The following is a 22,097-nucleotide window of genomic DNA, read 5'->3' on the forward strand; positions in this document are numbered from 1 at the left end:
CTGAATATGGATTCTAAGTTGTATATATTTCCTGTCATTCTAAAAAGTGAATTTGTGAAGCAAAATTTTGCTAAATGTTAAACTTTGAAATTTAATATACCATATTATTAAAATACTGTCCACTAACTAGTTCATAGACTTTAAAAGTAAAATATGTCCAACTGTTAAAACAATATGAAGAAAATTTCATTTTTGTCTACTTGCAATTAAAAGAAAATGTTAAAATATTAAAATGAAAATAAAAGTAATAATTTCCAACCAAGAGCTCAGTGATTAATATAACAGGAACACAATATTAGAAATAAAGCATATATAAGCCAAATTATCAAATCAATTCATTGCTGAGTTTTTATTCTGATTAATTATGATTGGTTTGTATTGACATTGAAGGGTTAGGTTTTTATATCAATTTGTAAAACAGCCAATTTCATAGAAGTTTGAGACTTAAAAACTATTATATCTCATTTTAAATTGTTATAGTTCTATAAGATAATTTTTAAGATTAAAAGATTTCGTATTTAAACATTAGGAACTAAGAAACTGTAGCACACAGATTTTTCATTTTTCCTGTTTAGCCTTACTTACAGACACTGAATTATAGTTAGAAAGTTTAGAACTGTCTTTTTGCTTTTTGGTCATAGTAAATAGCTGTGTCCTGAGAGAAACGTGAACAAATTCCTTATGCCACAGAAGAGGTAGGCAAGTAGGCTGGAGGGAATGAGGGTATCCTTTGAGAGGACAAAACAAGCAGAAGTCTGAGAAACATGCATGCACTTGTCCACTTGTAACGTTCTCTAACTTTAGGCTTCTGGGGGAGGGTATAGCTCAGTGGCAGAGTACATGCTTAGATGCACGAGGTCCTGGGTTCAATCTCCAGTACCTCCATTAAAAATAGGTAAATAAACCTAATTACTTACCTCCCTCAAAAAAAAAAAAAACCCAAATAAAAAATATAACCTTAGGCTTCCATGTGGTCTTACCCTCAGATTTGAAGATTTGAGCTTTCTAGTTTTACCAAGAAAGTCTATGGTAGCAGTTTTCAAAACTTTTTACTGCACTCCATGGCAAAAATATATATATAAATATATATATGACCCCTTAATGAAAGGATGTATTTATACTAACAGTTTTCATGAAAATGCACTCTTACTAGTGCACCTTTACTGTATGCAGTATATTCTGGTATCTTTTGTTGTATTTTGTTTTCAAAGTGCTGGTTTTAACTCACTGAAGTAACTTTTTATGACCCTCAAATGGACTACGATACAGTCTGAAGAAAGGCTACTTTGGTCCTTCTGGATAGATGAGAGGTAGCAATTACTTTTCTACAGTTCTGAAATTTATATTCCCTCTACCCATCTTTTCTCTCATATTTGGATTATGATCTTGGCAATAAGAAAAAAAAGAGAAAAGTGCTAATATGGTGAATTCAGTAGCCACTTGCTTTAAAACTGTTCTAATACTCTGAAATTACTAGTTGTCCACAAATTAACTTGGATTCATTTCTTGACACTCCATATAACGAACTTAGGAAAACATTCCACATCATTCCACTTGGGAAACAACTTTATTTGTTGTTACTATCATCTAATACAGAACTCTAGAACACTGGGTTATAAGAATTTTTAAATGCACATGAAGTGTTCTTCATATATTCTTGCCTCCTTCCCTTTGAGTATCCTAAAACTTGTCTACTCAATCCACAAATCCCTTCTTATCAATGCTTCATATACTGTTTAGTTATGTTTCACAACCTTAAACCGGGGCCCTTGTTATAGAGGACTGTTAATGGAGCATTTGCTGCTTTGTGATAAGTGTTAAAGTATAAGCTTCTTGTAAGATTTGAGCACAGGCCATAGACAGGCGTTCCTAACAAGTGACAAATAGCATTTGTGAAATGCATCAAACCAAAAGCCTTTTCTCCTATAACAGGAGAAATACTTCCCCATTCAAAATGGCATCAAAACATGTTTTTTAAAATAATTTTCTCCTAAAGTCACTTTATAATCAAATCTTGACATTTCTATCAGCAAAGGCTTTAAATCTACTTGTTGAGGAATCATTACAGTGTATGAATGAAGCTCCACACTGCAGTGATGAAGGTATGCTTTCCATGTACTAAGACAAATTTTCTACCTAAGAATTTTCAGTAGGAACTACTGTTGCCCGTGAGATCTGTAAGCAGGAAAATGCCTTAAGGTTTATACCATCTGCCTACTTACAAAAGTGAGGTTTTTTCCCCTACTTAATTTCAACATTGTTTGCTGGGTCTTCACAGAATAACAGATGCTGCGTAAGTATGTATGAAGGTAATCACTAGAGAATGAGAAAACTGAATAGGATCATTCAAAAGGAAGACACAAAAGAATGATGGGATAAGTTCTGGAAAATAGCTTTTCCAAAAGGTGGAGCTTTTCAAATATTTTCTTGGAGCTACAAAAGTAATGCTACATATTTACTTTGATTTTTGATAGTAACTCAAAAATTATCTTGAAATTTATCCTATTATAGGTACTTTTTCATAAGAAAACAACCATTGTGCTAACTTCTGTAGTAACGTTAAATTAACTGAAACTGCCGTGTAAAATACCTGCACTGGTAGATCCAATTCCTGTGGTGAGCACAGATCTCGGTGTAATCTTTGCTGCGTATTTGAGGAACTGAGATTTCCCTGTGCCAGGATCCCCAACCAATAAAAGATGAGATTCACCTAGAACAATGTAAATAATGTAAAGCTTTTAATTTCTGTGAAAAGACTCAGAAGTATAATTAATCAAAAAGAACATGGTCCACCTGGCATGCCCAACACAAATTATACATAGTGCTTTTGCTTAAGGTCATTCAAGGAAAGATTTAAGTAGAATATCTTTAGAAAAGTTAACATCATCCTAAATAATAATCTTTAATTAATTTCTGAATGTGACATTTAAAATCTAAATTTTTTTAACAGATTTTGTGCTATTTCCAGATGTTTAGGACTATGTTTAACTTTTCAAAAAATTTTGGCTTATGAAGTTTCTCAGTATATCTAATCTATTTTTAAATATCAAACTGTTGTGATTAAATCTTTCCATCCAGCCATACAAGCATTTTACTCTATTTTTCTTTAAGTACTTTTAAGTGTTCAGGACTTTATAAGTACCTTAAAAATACTAGATCACTTATGATTCTAACAGCTAATTGAGAACCTTTTCATTCTTGAAAACTTAAGTAGTTTAATGAAATATCTATCTTAAAGTACTCTTATTTTTCAAACGTAACATAGATGAATATATGAATATCCTGTGGTATATATTATCTCACTGGTAAATTTCTTCAGTAATATTCAAGTATTTTCTAAGTACATTAATAGGGAAATCCTATTTTAAGCTCAACATTTAGCAGAGTGCCTTGCAAACAGTAGGTAATCAAAACATACAATACACAAAAACCTTATTATACTTACTATACTGTACTATATGGTTTTAGAGTCCCTAATAACAGCCTGATTTACAATAATATCTTTTTAGTCTTTTGGTTAAGACTTTGGTTATTATGGCCCTCATATGGCCTATACGAGGGCCCTAATAAACCTATTTTATGCAACATTCTGGTCAGTTCAGTGTGTTAACCACAGAAGAGCTTTCTGCCATTTGGACATAATTACACACTTAGAGTAACTTTTGCTGAAATGCGTGACCTACAGCAGCACCTCCTGGCAGATGGCACATTTGCTGCCCACCAGCAGAAGGGGAACCAGCAGGCAGATGACAGAGAGCAGCAGTCTGAGAAAAACACACTGACAGTCACAGATGGAGAGACACTGGCTTGGAGACATTAAAAAGTACTATTTCTTTTCTTTCCTTTTGGAGAGAGACTGGGGATCCAATGAAAAACACAGACAGTAAAAGAAACAAGGATTTTATTTTGTGGCACCCTTACAGGCTGGAGCAAAAATATATATTCATTGAAAAAGTCTTCGGAAAGACTAGAATTCTACAAAGTAGTTCCTGATCCTGGACCAAGTATTAGTGAGACAACTGTCAGCATTAAAAGATTGTATGTGGAAAATAAAGCTCAACAAGCAATTTTTATTCAGGAAAGAAAAATTCTAGCTTCTCTTCTTTTATGTCTTAGTACTTCTCAAAGTTTTTAAATGGGTACTAACCTCTGACCCGTGTTCCTGTAACATCAGTCCTTTGAATCCCACCAGCCAGCACCATGGCCACAGCAAGCTTTACCAGGTACATTCCAAAAACTTGGGGGCACAAACTGGCCAATATTTCATTCCTTCCTAGACAAGGCAGAAAGATCAGAAGTTACCAATAATTTTCAAGAAATCCTAACTGAAATTTCCCTTTCTATCCTATCTTCCTGTAAACACTACATCTAAAATGATCAAGGGAACCATTTCCAAGTGACTGAAATGAGTGAATAACTTTATTTTGGTCCTAAAAGTCCTTTTCTTATTAATGCCATGAGATGAAAAGTCTTTATTCCTGGGTCTACTTGCTTAAGTTTCTATAAAGTTAGCATACTTTACAAGGGACAGAAAGAAATCTCTTTTCTCTTTCAGCAGGCCAACATTATCCCTTAGAAATAAACTAGCTGTACTTCCTGTGCAATAATTCCAGTAAAATTCTCCACTGCCTAAATAAAAGGAAGGTGTTCCATCTCAGAAACAATGAGTCAGACTGTAGAAACAGTAACCTTTAAGTACAGGACTTAGCTCGTGGAGCTTCTCCAGAGGTTTAAGAGAAGTAAAATTAACCTGTCCTGCAAGCCAGTTCAGCACTGGCTCTGAGCAGTTTGGTAACTTCTGAAGTATCAGCAGGTCGAGGTATTTAGAAGATTATAAATGACAACTCTAGTAATCCAAGCTGGAGGTCTTGGATTCTGATCACATGCTTTAAATAACAGATTATCATTATTTTAGGTTCTTTATTCAGAAATGTCAAACAGCAAATCTGAGAATCTGCCCATGCCATCCATGAATAAAGTAGGGATTTCATTCTGTCATTGGCCTAATCAACCAACAGAGGGTCATAAACTTAGGAGATTCTAACAAGCCTTTCCTGAGTCGGTCTTACATGGAAGTCACTACTGTGATGGTAATCTTTATGTCTACATTCATGTTACCAGAAATGAATGTCCGCATGCTGGTAACTGATCTGCATGTTTGAGGACTTTTATATTTAATTCTGCGTTTTTACTGATGTTTCAGTGATAGCACTTTTGAGGAGGAAAAGCAGTACAAGAACTCCTTTAGCCGATGACTCCAGTTCCAGAAGCTTTTCCATCAAGGTAAAGGAAAGGGCCTTCCTCCACAATTTATGGCCCTATACACAAAAGCTACTTTTTGTAATGAATCACAGTTGACTCAGTGGCAACTGAGCTATAGTGCTGTGACCTGGGATAGCAGAAACAGGGAAGAAAGAAAATACTTCAGTAAAAAAGGAACCGAAAAGAAGAATTAGTGAATCCTGGAGGAAAGTAACTGCTGGAGGGAATCCTGCCCTTTCCTGTGGTAGAAAGCCCAACGGGAAGAGATGAAAGTTCTGAGCTCTAAGCATTTACGAAGACCTGACAGTAGGTAGGTAAATTCTGACCATAATCTAGAGACTACACACACACAGAAAGAAGGAACAGCCTCACTAAGCATGTAGCGAGTAGCAAACTGACCTGCGAGACATGCAAGTCAAAACTTAGCCAACTTTCTGGGTAAAGGTAGATTCAGTGACTAATGTGCTGACAGGAAGCACATCCCTTGGTAAAGAGCTCAGGCTCTGGTGTCAGACCCTAGGGTGGTACTAACGAGCTGTGTGACCTTGGGCAAGTTTCCTACCCTCTCTGCCTCCATTTCTTTATGTGTGAAATGGAGATAATAATGGTATCACACAGAACTGTTAAGGACCTAAGGAGTTCCTAAGTGCACAGCACACACAGCAGTACCTGGCACACCACAGGAGCTACTTGACTGTTAACTATTATATTGCCTGTATTACTTGTGCTTATTGCTCATCTCAAGATTTCTTCACCCTGTAGTCAACATAAAACAGTATGCTCTGAAGTCACATGTGAGATACCAGATAAAAACAAAGGGGAAGGTCCATTCCCTAAATTTGTTATCTAAAAGTTGAAAACTCAGCTCCCTGGGTCATGGCAATAGAAGCTCCCATGACTGTATCATGAAGAGAATGCATTAGGGTGAATGCTTCCTCATCCCTCCCTCCCTCCCAAATTTCTGATCCTAGACTGTGTTAATGGTATGCCCGTGCAATCCACTCTTGTGGCACAGCCCTCAGTTACCTCCAGAAGAGAATTTCTTAGAGCAACAGTAGAGTGAGTCACCCCAGGGTGGGTTCAGATGGCCCAGCAGACCCCAACCCCTATGTTTTAAGTTTCTATCCAGCATTTAAGCACCAGGATCAGGGGATTCTTGAGGTCAGTATAGATAAGAAAATCTTTAGCTCCTTGTCAATACTCACAGTATCAGATCTTAATGAAACAGGCCAACCTCCCAGAGCTAAGCAGTGACGTCATCTCTGGCTTTAGACTAGCATAATGAAGACACCCTTTTGGATACAGCTCTCTATCTCCACCCTCTCCCCTGACACACACACACACACACTGAAATGGTAAAATACAGTGGGCTGATAATGGGTACTTAACTAATAAAGCAGAATCTGCTCATACTAAAAAGAAAAATGTTGCCTCATTTTCTCCCTGTCTTCCTACTTAACATTTCTCACAGGTTATTACATTTATTTCTTCCTTTCGTCCAGTAAATGAGTTGTACAGCTATAGCCTTCTAATCAAAACAAGACAGACTCTTTAATTGCCAGCACACAGCACTTCTGATGGTCTGGCTGGAGCACTGTATGATGCCTTTCCTTCCTTCACTGGTGCAGGGTTGGGTGTAGCGGGGGCACTGGAGTCAATAAGGAATGGTGATGTCCAAGGAAAAGTCACTGATTTTTGTGAGGATTTGATCCTAAGAAACAGTTCTAAGCAAAAAAATGTATTTGAAAATATATATGACTCTTAAAAGGCTTGCCTAATAAAGCCACAATGTAAGGCCCTTGGGTTCTTTCTGTACGGATCAGATGAAAGCATGATCGATAACCGCTACATACGTGTTACACACATAAACAACAACAACAAAAATCCCACAAAATAAAAGTAAACTCCTGTATTTAGGCAAATGAAAGCCTTTTTTTGTGAAATGATACCTGTCCAGTTCAGCATGTGATTTAATGAAGTAATCTCCATGTATTAGATTTGAGGTGAAGTTTATCAGAAATAGCCTATTACTGGCTTCCGTATATTTTTCTGAGATGCCTCCAAGGAACAATGAAAAGAGACATTTGAAGATTTAATTGGTGTTTTATGCAGTTGGGATTTTTAAATAAAAAATACTCTACAAACCCAAAGGCTGTAATGTTTTAATCTGTGTAATTATATCTTAGTGTCAAAAATTTTGCTGTGATTATAAAGCTTATTTTCTGTATCTCTCTTATCATCTCTTTCCTACTTATTTCATATTTTTAAATCTTCGGCTCAAACAGTGTGAAGCTGTCTTAACTGTACTAGATACATCAGAAAAGAAATATGGCTTTAATAGGATGGGGTTTCATAATAGGATGTGCTTTGCTTATTTAAGGAAAAACTATTTATTTAATTGGTAAAGGTGGTAGAAAACTCTGAAACTATTTTGGCAATATAAGAGATGTTAGAATAATAGTTAGAAATGGAAAATCTCTTGAAATTATCCAGAAAGATCTCTAAATAGAAAAGATTATGCCAGAAAAGTTCTTCAAAAGGAGACTAGAGCTAGAAGAACTGACTAATGCTACTCCCTTGGAACACAGGCACCGATATGCAGCATGTAAATCACAAATACCATATCCTTAATTACAAACCTGCAAAGGGATCACTTTTATAGTATTCCCAAAAATCTTCAAATTCCTTTCGGACCTCCTCATCCATGTTGATCCCTGCAGACTGCTCATTATTTACTTGGACATAATTGGCTTTCAGGACTATCTCCACTTCACAGCGCACATCTTGCTGAAAGGGCTTCCACCGTTGCATCACGACCCCATAAATAGTGAGGTCATCACCTGAGAAAAAGCACCAAGTCAGTCCAGCAGTAGTATCCTGCCTGCTCGGGCACAAACTCACACAACAAAGGATCAGGGTTTATAGTGGGGCACATTCATCCAGAAACCATTTGGGGCAAAAGAACAGCAGAGTTTCTTTCTTTCTCTCTTTCTTTCCTTTCTCCCTTTCTTTTTCTTTCTTTCTTCCTTCCTTCCTTCCATTCCTTCTTTCCTTCCTTCCTTCCTTCCTTCTTTCCTTTCTTTCTTTCTACAGGGACTTGTATTTGCACAGCTAAAAGCTAACTCCACCATTTTAATTTTTCTTAATCTGCCACATGATAATCACACCAAGTTATAGCCTTTGGCTGGGAAAACAGTTTAATGGATGATTTATTCATTGTGATTATATTGGCTGAAATGTTCATCCTCTCAGAATCTCTAGCCATGTAGTTCACAGTTAAAGAGGTGGGAATTGTAGCCAGAAGTTTAAACTACAGTGAGTCCCTCAGTACCTGCAGGACATTGGTTCCAGAACCTACCGAGGATACCAAAATCCACGAATGCTCAGGACCCACAGTTGGTCCTCTGAATCTGCGGTTCAGCATCCGCAGATTCACCCAACCATGGATCGTGTAGTACTACAGTATCTCCTATTGAAAAAAAATCCGTGCGTAAGTGGGCCCACACAGTTCAAACCCATGCTGGTCAGGGGTCACTCTGGTGTCAGGAAAGGACACAATCTAGTAATGAGGGATACTATGATACCAGTTTTAGTTTCTTTTATATTCACTTTTACTTAACTACTTTGTGAACATTTTACTCACTGCCTTTTTTTTTTAATGTACAAACGGATGAGTACACTAAGAAATGAATGAATACCTGTTCTACTTCAGAGCTCCTTTGCATAAGCTATCAAAGCACAAGATACAACCCTGCTTGTTCCTTCTTGATGGTTCCTTCACACCTAAGGAAACTTTCCCAATCCTGATGGATGGGTAGAATATTAAACTGTCACAGATTTTCCTAAGAGGTCTTGGATAATTTATAGGCACATTCTCCAAGCACTGACATCTGTTTTTATTGCTACATACAATTCTCAGCATTAATGAACAAGCATAGGTGAATGCTTGGTGTTCAATATTCTGGAACTGGAGAAAAGGGGGCCAAAGAAAGAAAAGACATAATCCTAGTCCCCAAGATTTCAATCTTTTCAAACACAGGATGTTGAACAAACCTTAGATCCAATCCTGTATTCACAGTTTGCACAACAGACACTGCCTCTGAACTAACAGGCAAGTCTTCATTTCCAAGCATGTGTCAAATACATGATGTTTGTCGATGTCAAATGCCTTTCCCTCTCTCAACTTCAATGTGTAACGTGTAATCTGCAGGACTTTTGATTCCCTGAAGAAAAGTGTTTTATAGATGCATGAAACTGGTGGTACCAATTCACAGAATAGAAGGCATATTTCTAGCCAAATGCAACTTCATAGTAAATGATGACAAACACATTAAATAGATTCTTCACAAATGTTTTCAAGATCCTTCCTAAACAACTGCTTGGATGGTTTTCAAATATAAATCAGGAATAGTGGTCATTTACTCTACTGTCTAGCACCATTTTTTTTAGATGAAAATGACCAGAGCAACTTTATATGAGCACTTGGGACAGTTCTCTACTGTGGTCATTTTAGTGGGTTATATATAGGTTGTTCCTGTATTAGTCAAATGAGAAACTTAGCTTTCAGATATTGCACGATTAGTAATAATCTGACTTCAGCAAGCAGTGATAATGTGGAAAACGCAGACTACTCAAGAATGGCCGAGAGCTCAGATCTGGATTTAAATCCTAGCTCCACAACTCACTGGCTATGTGACAATGGGCAAGCTACCTAATAAGCTGAGCTTATTTCTTGACCTACAAAATGCAAATAATTATACTTACATCACAGAGCTTAGTGAGAATTAGGTCAGATAATGTATATAAAGTACTTAATGCAATATCTAGAATAAGTGCCCCTTAAATATTAGCTATTTTTATACTAAACCTACCTTATGTTTATAGAGCAACTAATACCATTAAAAACCCTTTAATATACACAGGTTTTCATTTACTCAAATATTTATTGTTTGACAGATTCATATGATCATCAGAACATCAGAGGTATACATGTGAGGCAATAGACACTCATTTGAAACTTTTGCATTTTTCCATAGTAAATGTCATTTAAACAATGCTATTTTCAGGAAGCTAAAATTCTTACTTTTGTACAATCCAATCTCTTTGTGCCCCTCTATCTTCTGCGGCATATTTACCACTGCAGGCGCCCCCCCAGTCAGACCCATCTCTGATCTCCTGCTGCACTGACAGTTATCAGTACACAACCTCCAACTTTATTACTCTGCAACATCAGATCGGGGTTCCAAACTAGACTGTAAACCCCTAAAAGGCAAGAATTATGCCATTTATGTCTTCTGATTCTCACAGAACTTCAGAGCAACGGATAAAGGAAAAAGTAGCTATTGACAGACTGCTTCTATACATTCTTTATTGTTAGTGACATGTGAAAGAAAAATAACTTAAGATTTTTTTTTCAGTGCAGAAAGAATTCAGATTAGGTGAACCACATGAAAATATGTTAGTCTCAATCAAAGGATATTTTCATGTTCCAGCCAAGCTCATACAAGCATTGCTTTGCTGATCCAGGTATTACAGATTTTGGTTAAAATCTAGTGTCTTATATGAGCAAGGTACTATGACACAGCCTTGTCCATTCAGCAGGCAGTCCATATCAAAGCTGTTATTCACTTAGAATACTGTTTAGACAACTACAAACTTGTTAATATATTTGATATAAATTTCAAGCTAAGGGGTGGTGATTCTTGGGTGGAAGGGGAGAATCTTTTGAAAAAGAATTAACTCTGGACGCCGAACTCTTTCTTTCCATAAAGCCTTTGCCTCATCATTTTAATGAACTATCAAATCAGTAAATATTTTTTTAAACGAGGCATTTGGAGAGGCCTAGGATTAAGAAAAAAGAAATGATGGAATTCAGAAAAATCAAGCATTTTCAATTTCTCCAGTAGGGGAGAACTGGAATATGAAATAAAAGGTCAGACATACCTGTTACTTCCCGGGGGACACATTGGTGCTATTTGTTTTTAATAGAGATTAAGGGTTTTTCAGTGAGGATGGGAAATATTTAAAGCAGGAAATGTTGAGGTGGTGAACTGAAAGGCAATGATAATAATGATTTCTACCTTCTGACCTACCTTCAATTTAAATTAAATGTTAAATGGCCAATGGAAATTGCTAGGCAAAGAGTAAAAGCAACAATTTTTAAGTTCTTTGGAATAAGAGGAGGAAACAGAAGGGACAAGCTCTCATGTCCTCCTCACAAACAAAGGTTTGGTTAAGGCCTGGGAACGTGAGCAGAAGGCACCGGCTCTAAGTGAACATGTTTCCACCTGCCTTTTCCTGGGCTGGAGATACAGCCTCAGAGACGCTGGCGAAAGCTCTGTAGCTCTGAGGAAAACCTCTTTTGAGACTGAAAGTCTCTGAAGCCAAAAGACTTTAAAGCTCTACACTAGAGCCTTTAGGGCCTGTCAGGTTCGTTAGTAAGACAGTGAGGGAGAAGGAGGGAGAAGAAGGATGGATAAGGATAGAGTTGGCATACAGAGGACATCAAGTGCTTTGGGTAGAAAAAAAGTTTTAGATTATCACTTAGAAGGCAGTCTGCTTCTGTCCAAGATCTTCACCTTAAGGCGACCAGTGCCATGTGAGTCTTATAGCCCTACCACCTACCAACTGAAGAAAGCACGCTTCATTCTCTCAGTCAATAACACATCCACTTAAAAACATACCAAACTTTATTAAGAATATCTCTTATGATATTTAACTACGGGTACTACAGGAGGGAGAATACTATTTACCCTCTTGAGCCACACTGCTGACACACAAAAACTCCTAATATCTTACTTTTCCAAATAAAACCTTTCCCTACCATTTTCTTTGTCAAAATAGCGAGTTTTAATTCAGTGTAGGAAATTTCCAATCTTTAGAATCGGGCCATAAATACTTTTAAGTTTGACTTCTTCCCAAGATCCCTGGTGAGGAGAGTAAGAGGGGTCAAGATGAGCTGAGAGGGACAAAGGAGAGCTTAGGCACTGTCTGACTGGCCTGAAGATCAGAGCCTAAATCAAAGCGAGACTACAACAACCAAGCTTCTGAAGCCCTCAGGTTTCCAGCACAGCTCCGAGGCTCGGAGAGACTCTGATTTGCCTGGAACACTGTAGATCACCCAGATCAACGACCATCATGAGGCCTCAATTGCTAACAAACTGCTGTTCATCCTCTAGTTGGCTGTCTGAGAACAGAAACTCACCATCACCCAAAGCCCATGTTAAACACCTTTGTTAGATATTGAGTCAAAATCGGTCTTCCTGCAGCTTCAGCCCACTGAAATCAAACAGTAGCTTCTGTAATTAGAATTCCTATCTGTATCACCATTTTCCAACTAATCAACGTTGGCTGTCATGTCCTTCCTGAGGCCTCTCTAGGCTAAATACCCACAGTTCTTCTTTCAGTTTGGTTTTGCATTCCCTCTCCACTCAGGCAACTGGCCAATGGAAGACTGAAGACTCTCAGAGCTCAGGAGACCAAAATCATGTGGCTCCTGTATTGGTGTCACCAGCACAGAGCAGAGAAGAACACCAATTTGAGTACAACAGCATTTGACAGAGTCACATCCTCTGCTGCATTTTATATGTATAATTGCCCACTAAATCCACTGCTTTTTTTTTTTTTTAATGTTGCCTCTGTTAAGCTATGGTGCACTGAATTGAGTCCCAGACTAAAAGTCAGTGGATCTGAGTTCATGTTCCAGTTCTGCCACTTACTTCTCCAAGTGACCTTGGGAAAATCAGGTTCTTCATCAGTAAAACAAGCGGTTGGACTAGACTGCTAACCTCCAGTCCAGCTTCTTTCCTGCTTTCACCCCCCAACTCATGCCCGTCTCTATTCTCAAAGTGAGCAATCAATACTCCACATTCACTTGCCAGTGACCTTGGGAAAATTAAAAAAGTGGCTTTTCCTAATCAATACCTTAGGAACTGATATATAAGTTAACAAAAGTTAATTCTTACCAGATTTGCAACTGTCTACTAAATCATCTTCCAGGATAACCTTCATAGATCGTGGGATACTTCCAACAGATAGTCTTTGAACCTAGCAAGGAAAAGAAAGCAGATACTTAGTATGCTTAAATACATACTAAGTATTCAGAAGCCTAGCACTTCTTGAAATTACTCTATTTCTGTTATTAACATACAGTTTAATTATGATGGGGACTTATGAAATTTTCTTGAAAATTGTGCCTACTATTAGTTTAAGAATTCACCAAAACTAGAGTAAACTAAAATCACCAATATGGAAAATATCTCCAAATATAACCTACCATGTTGATGGTCAAAATAGACATATGCTCCAACTACTGAATACAATAACAAAGTTACCTAACTAGAAAAGAGAGGCAGTTCTTTCCTCATCTCTAGTCATAAGACCCGGGACAAATCACTCAGTTCCTTTGATTATTCCTTAGTAATAGAACCCTGATTTTATTCCACATGGACATATGCCCAGTAAGTAGACTCTCCCAGGCTCCTTTACAGCTAGGTGTGGTCATCCGACCAAGTCCTGTGAGACACAAGCAGACCTGATGCAAGAGAATTTGAGGGAGACTGTTTAAATGGAGACTTGGGTTAAGTGACATGTTTCCTGTAAGTTTCCTGTTCTTTGGAAAACAGATGTGACAGAGTTGTAACCACCATCCTGGACCACAGACACCCATAAGAATAGAAGCCATGTTTTAAGAATGGTGTGGAAAGACAGAAGGGGTCTGTGTTCTTGACACTGAATAAGCTTTTGTGTATAAGCTGCAAGTAAAGGCAAATCAAGCTCACTTTCACATGTTAAAGAGAGCTTATGCATAACTCATTTGGCAGGGTAAATAAATTAAATCTAAACTCCAAATCCTGCCCACTCCAACGTTTAACAACCAATTACACCCACTTAATCTTCTCCTATCAGTTAAGTACAACTTCTTTGAATTTCTTAAATATTCACTTAATCTAAAGTAATTAAGTCATTTCACAACCCTCTTGCCAATGTTTGCTATAAAAAGATGATTATTTTATGGTCCCTAAATTCTATATTCTGATATATATGCAACGGTTTCACACTTGATCTACCAAGTGATGAGACAAGTTCCGTTGATAATCCACTATGTGTTCCCTAGTCCTGGTGATTTCCACTTAGCTGAAAAACACTTCTTCAAATTTGTTATTTTTCTTATTTGATCATTTACCTGTTCCTGAATTTTAATTTCCTGGTAATCTCTACACCTAGTTGGAGATGAAGACAAGCCTGAGAGGCAAGTGAATTTTGAAGAATTGCAGCTCTCCAAGCTGGGACATGAGGATGGCTGGCAGAAGGTATAATACTGCTCAAAATCAGCCTTGACCACAAATACATGCTTGCATTTGTTACACATGTAGTCTCGCTCAAACTCCAGGATCTTCACCAGACTCGTTCGAATCACTGTCCCAGTGACAGATAAGAAGTGTCCCACATCCTTGGTTTTAGGGATGTGCTCCCTTACCAGCTCAGGACAAACAGGTAATCCTGATGGGGAAAAAAAAAAGCACACAGAAAAAAACACATCAACATATACCTTGGTATGTGACTCCACGTAATGAATTTTTCTCATATTTCCTGAGGGAGAAAGTGTAATTTCAGAAACAAAAAAAAAAACCTTTTTGTTTTATTTAAGAAAAAATTCAGATCAACTCAACTAATAGAAAAGAATTATTTCAAATAACAATTATCAATGGACTCTCTTTAAAAGCATCTAGAAGATATAATAACCTGGATTAAAAAAAAACTGATTCTCGTAAGAGGGATATCTCAGTCGGATGTAAATTGTATAAACTTGTAACCACATTCAATGAAGAATATATTGCCACATGCCACACATAAAATCAACTGATGACTCTGAGTAAAAGCAGTGCTTTATTAAGAGCTTTTAGATAAGGGGGAAATTAGTGAATGAAAGAGAAGGGGGGGATGGGCTTTCCCTCTCTCTCCAGCCTTGCCTTTACCACATCTGGCCCCCAGTGTCCCCGTTCAGGCAAAAATGCATGAATTTTTCTGTGTATATGGGGCTTCTTACCTCTGTAGCTTTCCGTAGGCACTGTACTTTGTCTGGGGAACTCTCCCCAGTTCACTTACCCAGGAAGAAGTTTACTTTCTGCAAGAAAAGTTTCCTAAATCCAGACTAGAACCCCCACACATACACAGACGGAACAGTTAAGCAAAATGGTCAAATGAATGCACCACTGCATGAAAGATGTCTTTTATATCTGGAGGAACCTTCTGTCGGAAGATTAAAAAAAAGCATACTCCTTGGGTCCAGAGATGCCTTCCTTTCTTGCAAATAATGACTAAGGCCTGTGCACGCTGGGTCATGGCAAGTCTATGCAATACTGGTCCTATTTCAATTAGCATAAAATGTGCTGGAGAGAGAGACTACACATCAGGAAGAAGGCAGGGAGGTAGAGGGCATCAGGGCTCAGCCAAAGGGTCCCCCATATGCTCACCAGCCCTCTTGTGTTCCTCCTGAAGTATGGCCAAGTTGAGTGAATTCCCTGCTGCCCACCCCCAGCAAGGGACCTGTGTCTAAACCCAGTCGTAGCACCTCTAAAGAAAAAACTACGTAACAAATTACAAGCTGTGTTTCTAAGAAAATTAGCTTTTAATTATCTTCTATATTTTTACAATACAGGGCAATAACCCACCCTTAATGTTCTTATCTTACTGAATTGAATCATGTATATGGGTACCTGTTAGAATAATTTTTGATTTTTAGAATTGAGCAAATGAGTCTAAAACATGGCTATCATTACCATTAAGTGGTTCATTATGTAAAGTAGCCGAATCATTTTAAGAAAAGGTCAGTAGAGATGAGTACATTTTTAGATCTTCACATTCTTTTCTTTCATACTATAATTTTGAGTACATTTATAATATAGAGATACAAAGCAACATAATGGTAAACAAAACTGACCCCATAAATCAAAATCTCAGTACTAAAGAAGGCTAAGGGGTAGTGTTTTGAGAGAACTGTCAATTTATTCTAATCTTTGTCTGACTACACACGGTACTAAGTGTGCTCTCCTAGTGAAGCCGCAGGGGGACATCAGGCACTAAGCCGCTATTATCGCTGAAACACAAAAACCATTATCATTCTGACTCATTCACTTGTAAAAGAACAAGTACATTTTTAAAATAGAGACATGTCTAAAATAGAGATATATCTAGATCAATTACTTCAGGTCAGGGGTTTCCCGCGTGCAGTCCCTGGAAAGCGCATCCACCTCAGAGCTTTGAGAAATGCAAATTCTTGGGCCCCAGGCCAGACCTCCTCAATGAGAAACTCTGGGGTTGGGGCCCAGCAATCAGCATTTTAACAGGCGCTACAGGTGATTCTGATGCCCCTTAATGTTTGAGAACCACTACTTTAAATAACGCATGAGGGCTATTTTTTTCCTTCTTCACTTACTCTGATGCTAACTGTGGATCTGAACACCTTTCATCAAAACCACTGGGAACAGCAAGTAAATCTTAGACCAATAAAAGTCCCAGAAGACAGAGAGCAATGCATATCCTGGAAAAACAAACCAGAAAATGTCTGTTCCTAAAGAGACTGAACCACAGAGGCATCCTGAGTTTTAATAATTGAATGCCTTGCCTGGAGTCCAAGATGGAAGTGCAATACAACTAAGCTCAGACTATTTCCACCTCGGTTCATTCTGCTTGGGACACACCCATCCCCTGAAACCTGGGTGGATGCCCTAGGACAATTCACTCCCTGCTAGGTGAGCTAATACATATCTTGCACATACCTTGAGTGAGGCATGCATCACATAAGTAAAAGTTGCCATTAAGCTCCTTTCATATGCACATATGCATGTATCTGTGGGCATACATACACCATTTGGTAAATATTTGATTATACTGCTGTCTCCTCTATAGCCTTGAACTCCTTTAGATGAGGGACTATACGATACTCTTTTTGGTTTCCCAAAGGTCTAGCAAATGCCTTCATAGGTTATGTTTGTAGAATGAATGTTACTATGGTAGTAACATAATTCACAATTCACTTTCTCAGAGAAGAATGAAGAAATAAGCTAAATTCACCTGAAACTAATACAGTGATTTATGCAGACAGAATTTTATTATTTAAACCAAGCATGGAAGAGTGTCTAAATATAAGGACAGACTAAAATTATTCACTAAATACCATTTCAAAATTAACTAAAGCCCCTTTTAACAATCCTTTTGCAACATTATCAGAAGAGAAAGTTTTCTTGATCCCAGCAAGAGATTATCTAGTGTCTGATGCATAAAGATTAATAATCATCATAATTTTGGAATAAATTTACTGGAATAGTAAGTGCAATTGCAGATACTATTTTTTTCAGTCAAATCAAGGGGCTGGCATTTTTTGGAAATTTAATTTGTCTCCAAGGAGTTCTACTATAGTGACTCCTAACCTTTTTGGAATCATGGCCATTGTTTTTTTGTTGATCATAAATCCCTACCTTTCTGAAATGTATAAAGTAAATATTTATTTTCAAACAAAGTGGTATGTGTTCTCCAACTTAACCACAGATTGCAGTAATTCAAGGACACAGCTTTGACATCACAAATTGCGGACTGCTCCACAGCAGTTTCTTTAATGTTAGGATGCTTCAGCTGTCGTTCATTCAACAGAAAGTTACTGAGCGCCTAATAGGTGGCCTGCACAATGTTAAACTTGATATACAAAAATAACGAATTTAAAAAATATCTTGTAGTAACCTATGGTGAAAAGAATATGAAAAAAAATATATGTTTGCTCATGTATGACTGAAGCATTATGCTGTACACCAGAAATTGACACAACATTGTAAACTGACTATACTTCAGTAAAACATATATATAAAGAATTTCCTAAAACAGTTTTGAAGATCACTGAGTAGTATATACCATTTTTCCAATTCTTTGTATTATCAATTCTATTACTGTCAGTAGTCACAAAAACTCAGAAAACTGAATTATAATTTTTTACACATATACGTATGTGTATACCTTGATACAAATACACTGTGTCTCCACACTTTCGCCCTCTCCTCAGTTGGCATGGCTAGTCCCATAGCCTTCCAAAATATCCAGAGAAAACAGTATAAAATCATTATTCTGCTCCAAAAGTGACCAACTACACAATGCATAATATTTTGAAGTATAAACATCAATTATTTCTTAGTGCTTGGATTCAATATATGTTGGGATTTTTCAACATCTTCTCAAAGAATAACATGGCAGTAAAAATCCTTAAGTGATACCTGATATCCTGGCATGAAGATTCTGCTTCATGGAGACACTCTCAGACTGAGAAAGGGACTGGAGAATCGTCAAGGCTGATCTTCGCAGTGCGTTATCAAAAACAGTTAGTACTTCATTCGGGAAGGCGTTGAAATATTCCCCAATCTCCATGTTGGTCTCAAAAAGGGTCATGGCATTAACCACAACTGGGTAATGAGCATCTTCATCTCTTTCCCTCAAGATGAGAAGAATATCGTGCTTATGGTATTCTGAAACATAGGACTCAAACACTTGACCGACCAGTGTAACTTGATCACTATTCATCTCGGATCCAAGTAACTAAAAAAAGAGAAAGTACTGCATTAGACCTTTAATTTTCTAGACTTATACACTAGTTTACACAAAAGATTGGTTGTAAATCATTCTGACTTTGGCTCATACTCTAATCTCAAATTATCATCTGAATTCAAACCTTTATTAGATCTGAATTATTTGTCAGTCACTGAGTGAATTTATTTTTTGAGTGAAGTTAATTCTAAGTTAAAGAATTATGTTTGTTCTGCTTATCCAAATCCAAAATGGTCCGATGCCTCCTTTTCCATATCTTTTCCCAAAACCTCCTCATTAACCCTATATTATGAAACAGGCCCTTGCCTTTTCTTTAATCACATTCCATACACGCATTTGCTCTCAAGTATAAAATCTTAAATGCCAGTCTTCTGGTTTAAGTTATTCCTGGTAGAGTTCTTTGCAAGTATCCTGGCTCTAGGTTTTATTCACATAAAGAACATACCTTTCTCTCTCTTTCTTTCTCTGTCCCCTCAACCTAGTTACACACACACACACACACACACAAACATTCATCTATACTCTGCTACATAAATGGAACACACACTACTGCTCAGATGGGTAGCCATTATGACTTAGTTAACAGACTGGTTTTAGAAATTTACATTTTGAGGTGAATTTGTTCTTATTTTCTCTTCCTTACCTAGGAAACCTACTGGCTTCAGAAAAAACAGTTGTCAAGAATACAAAGAAACTAGATAATTAAACTGAGGAAAGGAAATTGGTCTCTAAGTGATAAATCACCAAGATTGAAAGTAAATACAGGATATTACATGGCTGGCAATATATATTTAAAAATTCGTATCTACAGATTAAAAGAGTCTATCTCCATTATGTTTTCATGGATAGGTTCAGGTATCTACCATGTACAAGGCACTGTTTTGGGAAATGAAAAAAGCACAATAAAAGGTTCTCTATGTCCTCAAGAGAGCCAAGGAACAGATCAAATGAAACAGTGCTCTAACAGTGGTAAAAATGCAATACAAATGGGAGCACAAAGGAGAGAAGAATTAAATTTAAATGGGTGACAATCTGAGATGTGGCAAGACAGTTACAAATAAACTGTCCAAAGTGATCATCTAAGAAACTCTTGCTTGGTTTGGAAACAGAGCACTGGAGGATGTGTCCTTTGATTTATTGCATTCAACCAACACACTGTACTAGACTCTACAAATAGAAAGATTGTTACAGACATTGTTATGACATTAACATGTCATTTAGCATCCTAAACATGCGTTACACGTGCTATTAGCAATATTTTGCCTTCTCTGGGAACCTACTAGAAGGTGTGAAAGGAGTAAGGTGGGTATACAGCAGTTAGGTCAAGAATCCTGACACCTACAGGATGCCAATGTGAGATTAAGAGACAAGAATACGCATATCCAAGAGAACTCGTGAAAATAAACTGTGACCACTTACACTGATAAGTGTTTTGTCTGGGTTAGTTAATATAAATTCAGCTAAATGTAAAGCAGAAAAAGCTCTTGAGAAGGAGCAACTAAATCATACAGTATTTTCACGAAGTGGCCTTCGCTAATAAAAACAATCTGGACTGCGAGAAGTGGCTCTAAGACAATCTAAAATTCTATAAAAGCGTATTAAATTTGGAAAGCAATTTAAAAGTCAGCTCCACATACGGCAGGCAGAGGGCAGCTGCAGAATTTATGGTTCAAATTAAGATCAGATTAAACTTCGCCTGGTCTTTTTGAAAGAGCATCTTTTAAAAAAAATAGCATTTACTTTCAATATCTGGGCCCAATTGACCAATCAAATGTTTCTAAGCAGTTTGCTAACCCTATAAACGTGCCCACCCAGATACAGGCTGGTGGCAATGTTTTACAACTTTCAAGTCCTTTCCCCTTTTTCTTACTGAATATTTGAGGACAAAATAAATAAAGTCAAGTTGTGTTACTTTATTCTCCTAACTAAAGTGACCCTCCAACAAGAAAAACCAGAGGCCGCACAAGCGCCAACTTGAAGCTGGGTCAGTGGGAATTCCCGCCCGCAAACCGCCGCCCCGCCCCTCCGGGAGCCACGCCCTCCAGAGCCCTAAGACACGCCCCGCCCGCCCGCCTGCCCCCGTCAGCTCCCCGCCCAACTCGCCGCGGGCGCTCGGCAAATGTGGAGCCAAGTCGTGCCTGGAGGACTGCTTTCCACCCTTGCGACTCCGGCCGCAGCCCGTGCCCTACGGCAACCGGCGGGTCTCTGACATTCCCCAGACTCCGCCGCGGGCAGCTCCGGCGCCGGACCAGTCGCCGAGTTGAATAGTTTTGAAACTACCCAGGTGTGGGCGAGACTTGGGACGCATTGCGGGAGAAAGAAATAAATAATGGTGAAACGAGGCAGCGGCTGTCACTTACTGGAGGACGCGTGGTGTCAGAAGTCACCAGGGGCGCGCTGCTCCTGAGGCCGAGGGGCGCGGAGAGCTCGGGCCGGGCAGCGGAGTAGCGCGGCGGCGAGGCGGGAGGAGGCCCCGGGTGGGGGCGGGGCGGGGCGCGTGCGCGGGGCCGCTCGAGGCGCCGTCGGCCGCGAGGGCGCGCAGGCTCTGGCGAGCTTGCTTCGCGCTGGGGAGAAGTAGGCGCCACGCGGCCGGCTCGGCCCGGCCCGGCCCGCGCTCCCGACGGACGCCGGGCCGCGCACCGCCTCAACTCGGAGCCTCAGGTGCTCTTCCGGGTGGAGAAGCGAGCTGGCTCGCGCGCCCAGCCAGACGCCGCAGGACGAGAGAGGCGGGGCGGGGTGGGGCTGGATGGGAGGTGCGAGGCTGGATGGGAGGTGCGAGGAGGATCCCGGGCGGGGCAGGGAGTGGGGCGAGGCGGGGCCGGGCCGGGCAGCCGCTCGGTGAAGTGGGAAGAGCCCGGCTGTGTGGTGGCTCAGGGGTTGCACCCGCCTGGCTTTTAGTCTTAAGAACTCTACCAAACCTAAAGCCGCAAAGGGTTTTCTCCTATGTTTTCTTCTGGAAGTTTCAGAATGAAGTTTTTACGTTTAGGTCTATGATCATTTTGAACTGACTTTAGGATATGCTTTGAAGTATGGATCTTAGGTAATTTTTTGGCTTTTAGATATCTACCACCGTTTGTTAAAAGAGTTACTCTTTTCCCACTGAATAGCCTTTGCACCTGTGTCAGACACATCAGTTATCCTTGTTTGTGTGGGTCTAAGACTTAGGATTCTCTTCCCATACCTATTTGTCTATCTTTATAAAAAGTACCACATTGTCGTGGTTACTGTGACTCTATAATGAGTCT

General features: G+C 38.8%; 1 protein-coding gene across 5 annotated transcripts in view; it reads right to left on the bottom strand.

Moving 5' to 3' along the window:
- MCM9 (minichromosome maintenance 9 homologous recombination repair factor) overlaps positions 1-21,557 on the bottom strand; it is a 99,713-nt gene extending 78,156 nt beyond the window's left edge. For all 5 annotated transcript variants that reach the window (XM_072965787.1, XM_006205702.4, XM_072965790.1 and 2 more), the window contains exons 1-7: positions 21,213-21,557; positions 18,525-18,843; positions 14,447-14,763; positions 13,227-13,308; positions 7,902-8,102; positions 4,148-4,273; positions 2,591-2,710 (exon numbers count right to left, since the gene is read on the bottom strand). In XM_072965787.1, coding sequence (XP_072821888.1) covers positions 2,591-2,710; positions 4,148-4,273; positions 7,902-8,102; positions 13,227-13,308; positions 14,447-14,763; positions 18,525-18,828 — 1,150 coding nt within the window. In that variant the 5' untranslated portion in view covers positions 18,829-18,843; positions 21,213-21,557. The remainder of the gene's footprint in view (positions 1-2,590; positions 2,711-4,147; positions 4,274-7,901; positions 8,103-13,226; positions 13,309-14,446; positions 14,764-18,524; positions 18,844-21,212) is intronic.
- Positions 21,558-22,097: the final 540 nt, after the last annotated feature.

The sequence above is a fragment of the Vicugna pacos genome, chromosome 8, assembly GCF_048564905.1.
Source record: "Vicugna pacos chromosome 8, VicPac4, whole genome shotgun sequence".
NCBI lineage: Eukaryota > Metazoa > Chordata > Mammalia > Artiodactyla > Camelidae > Vicugna > Vicugna pacos.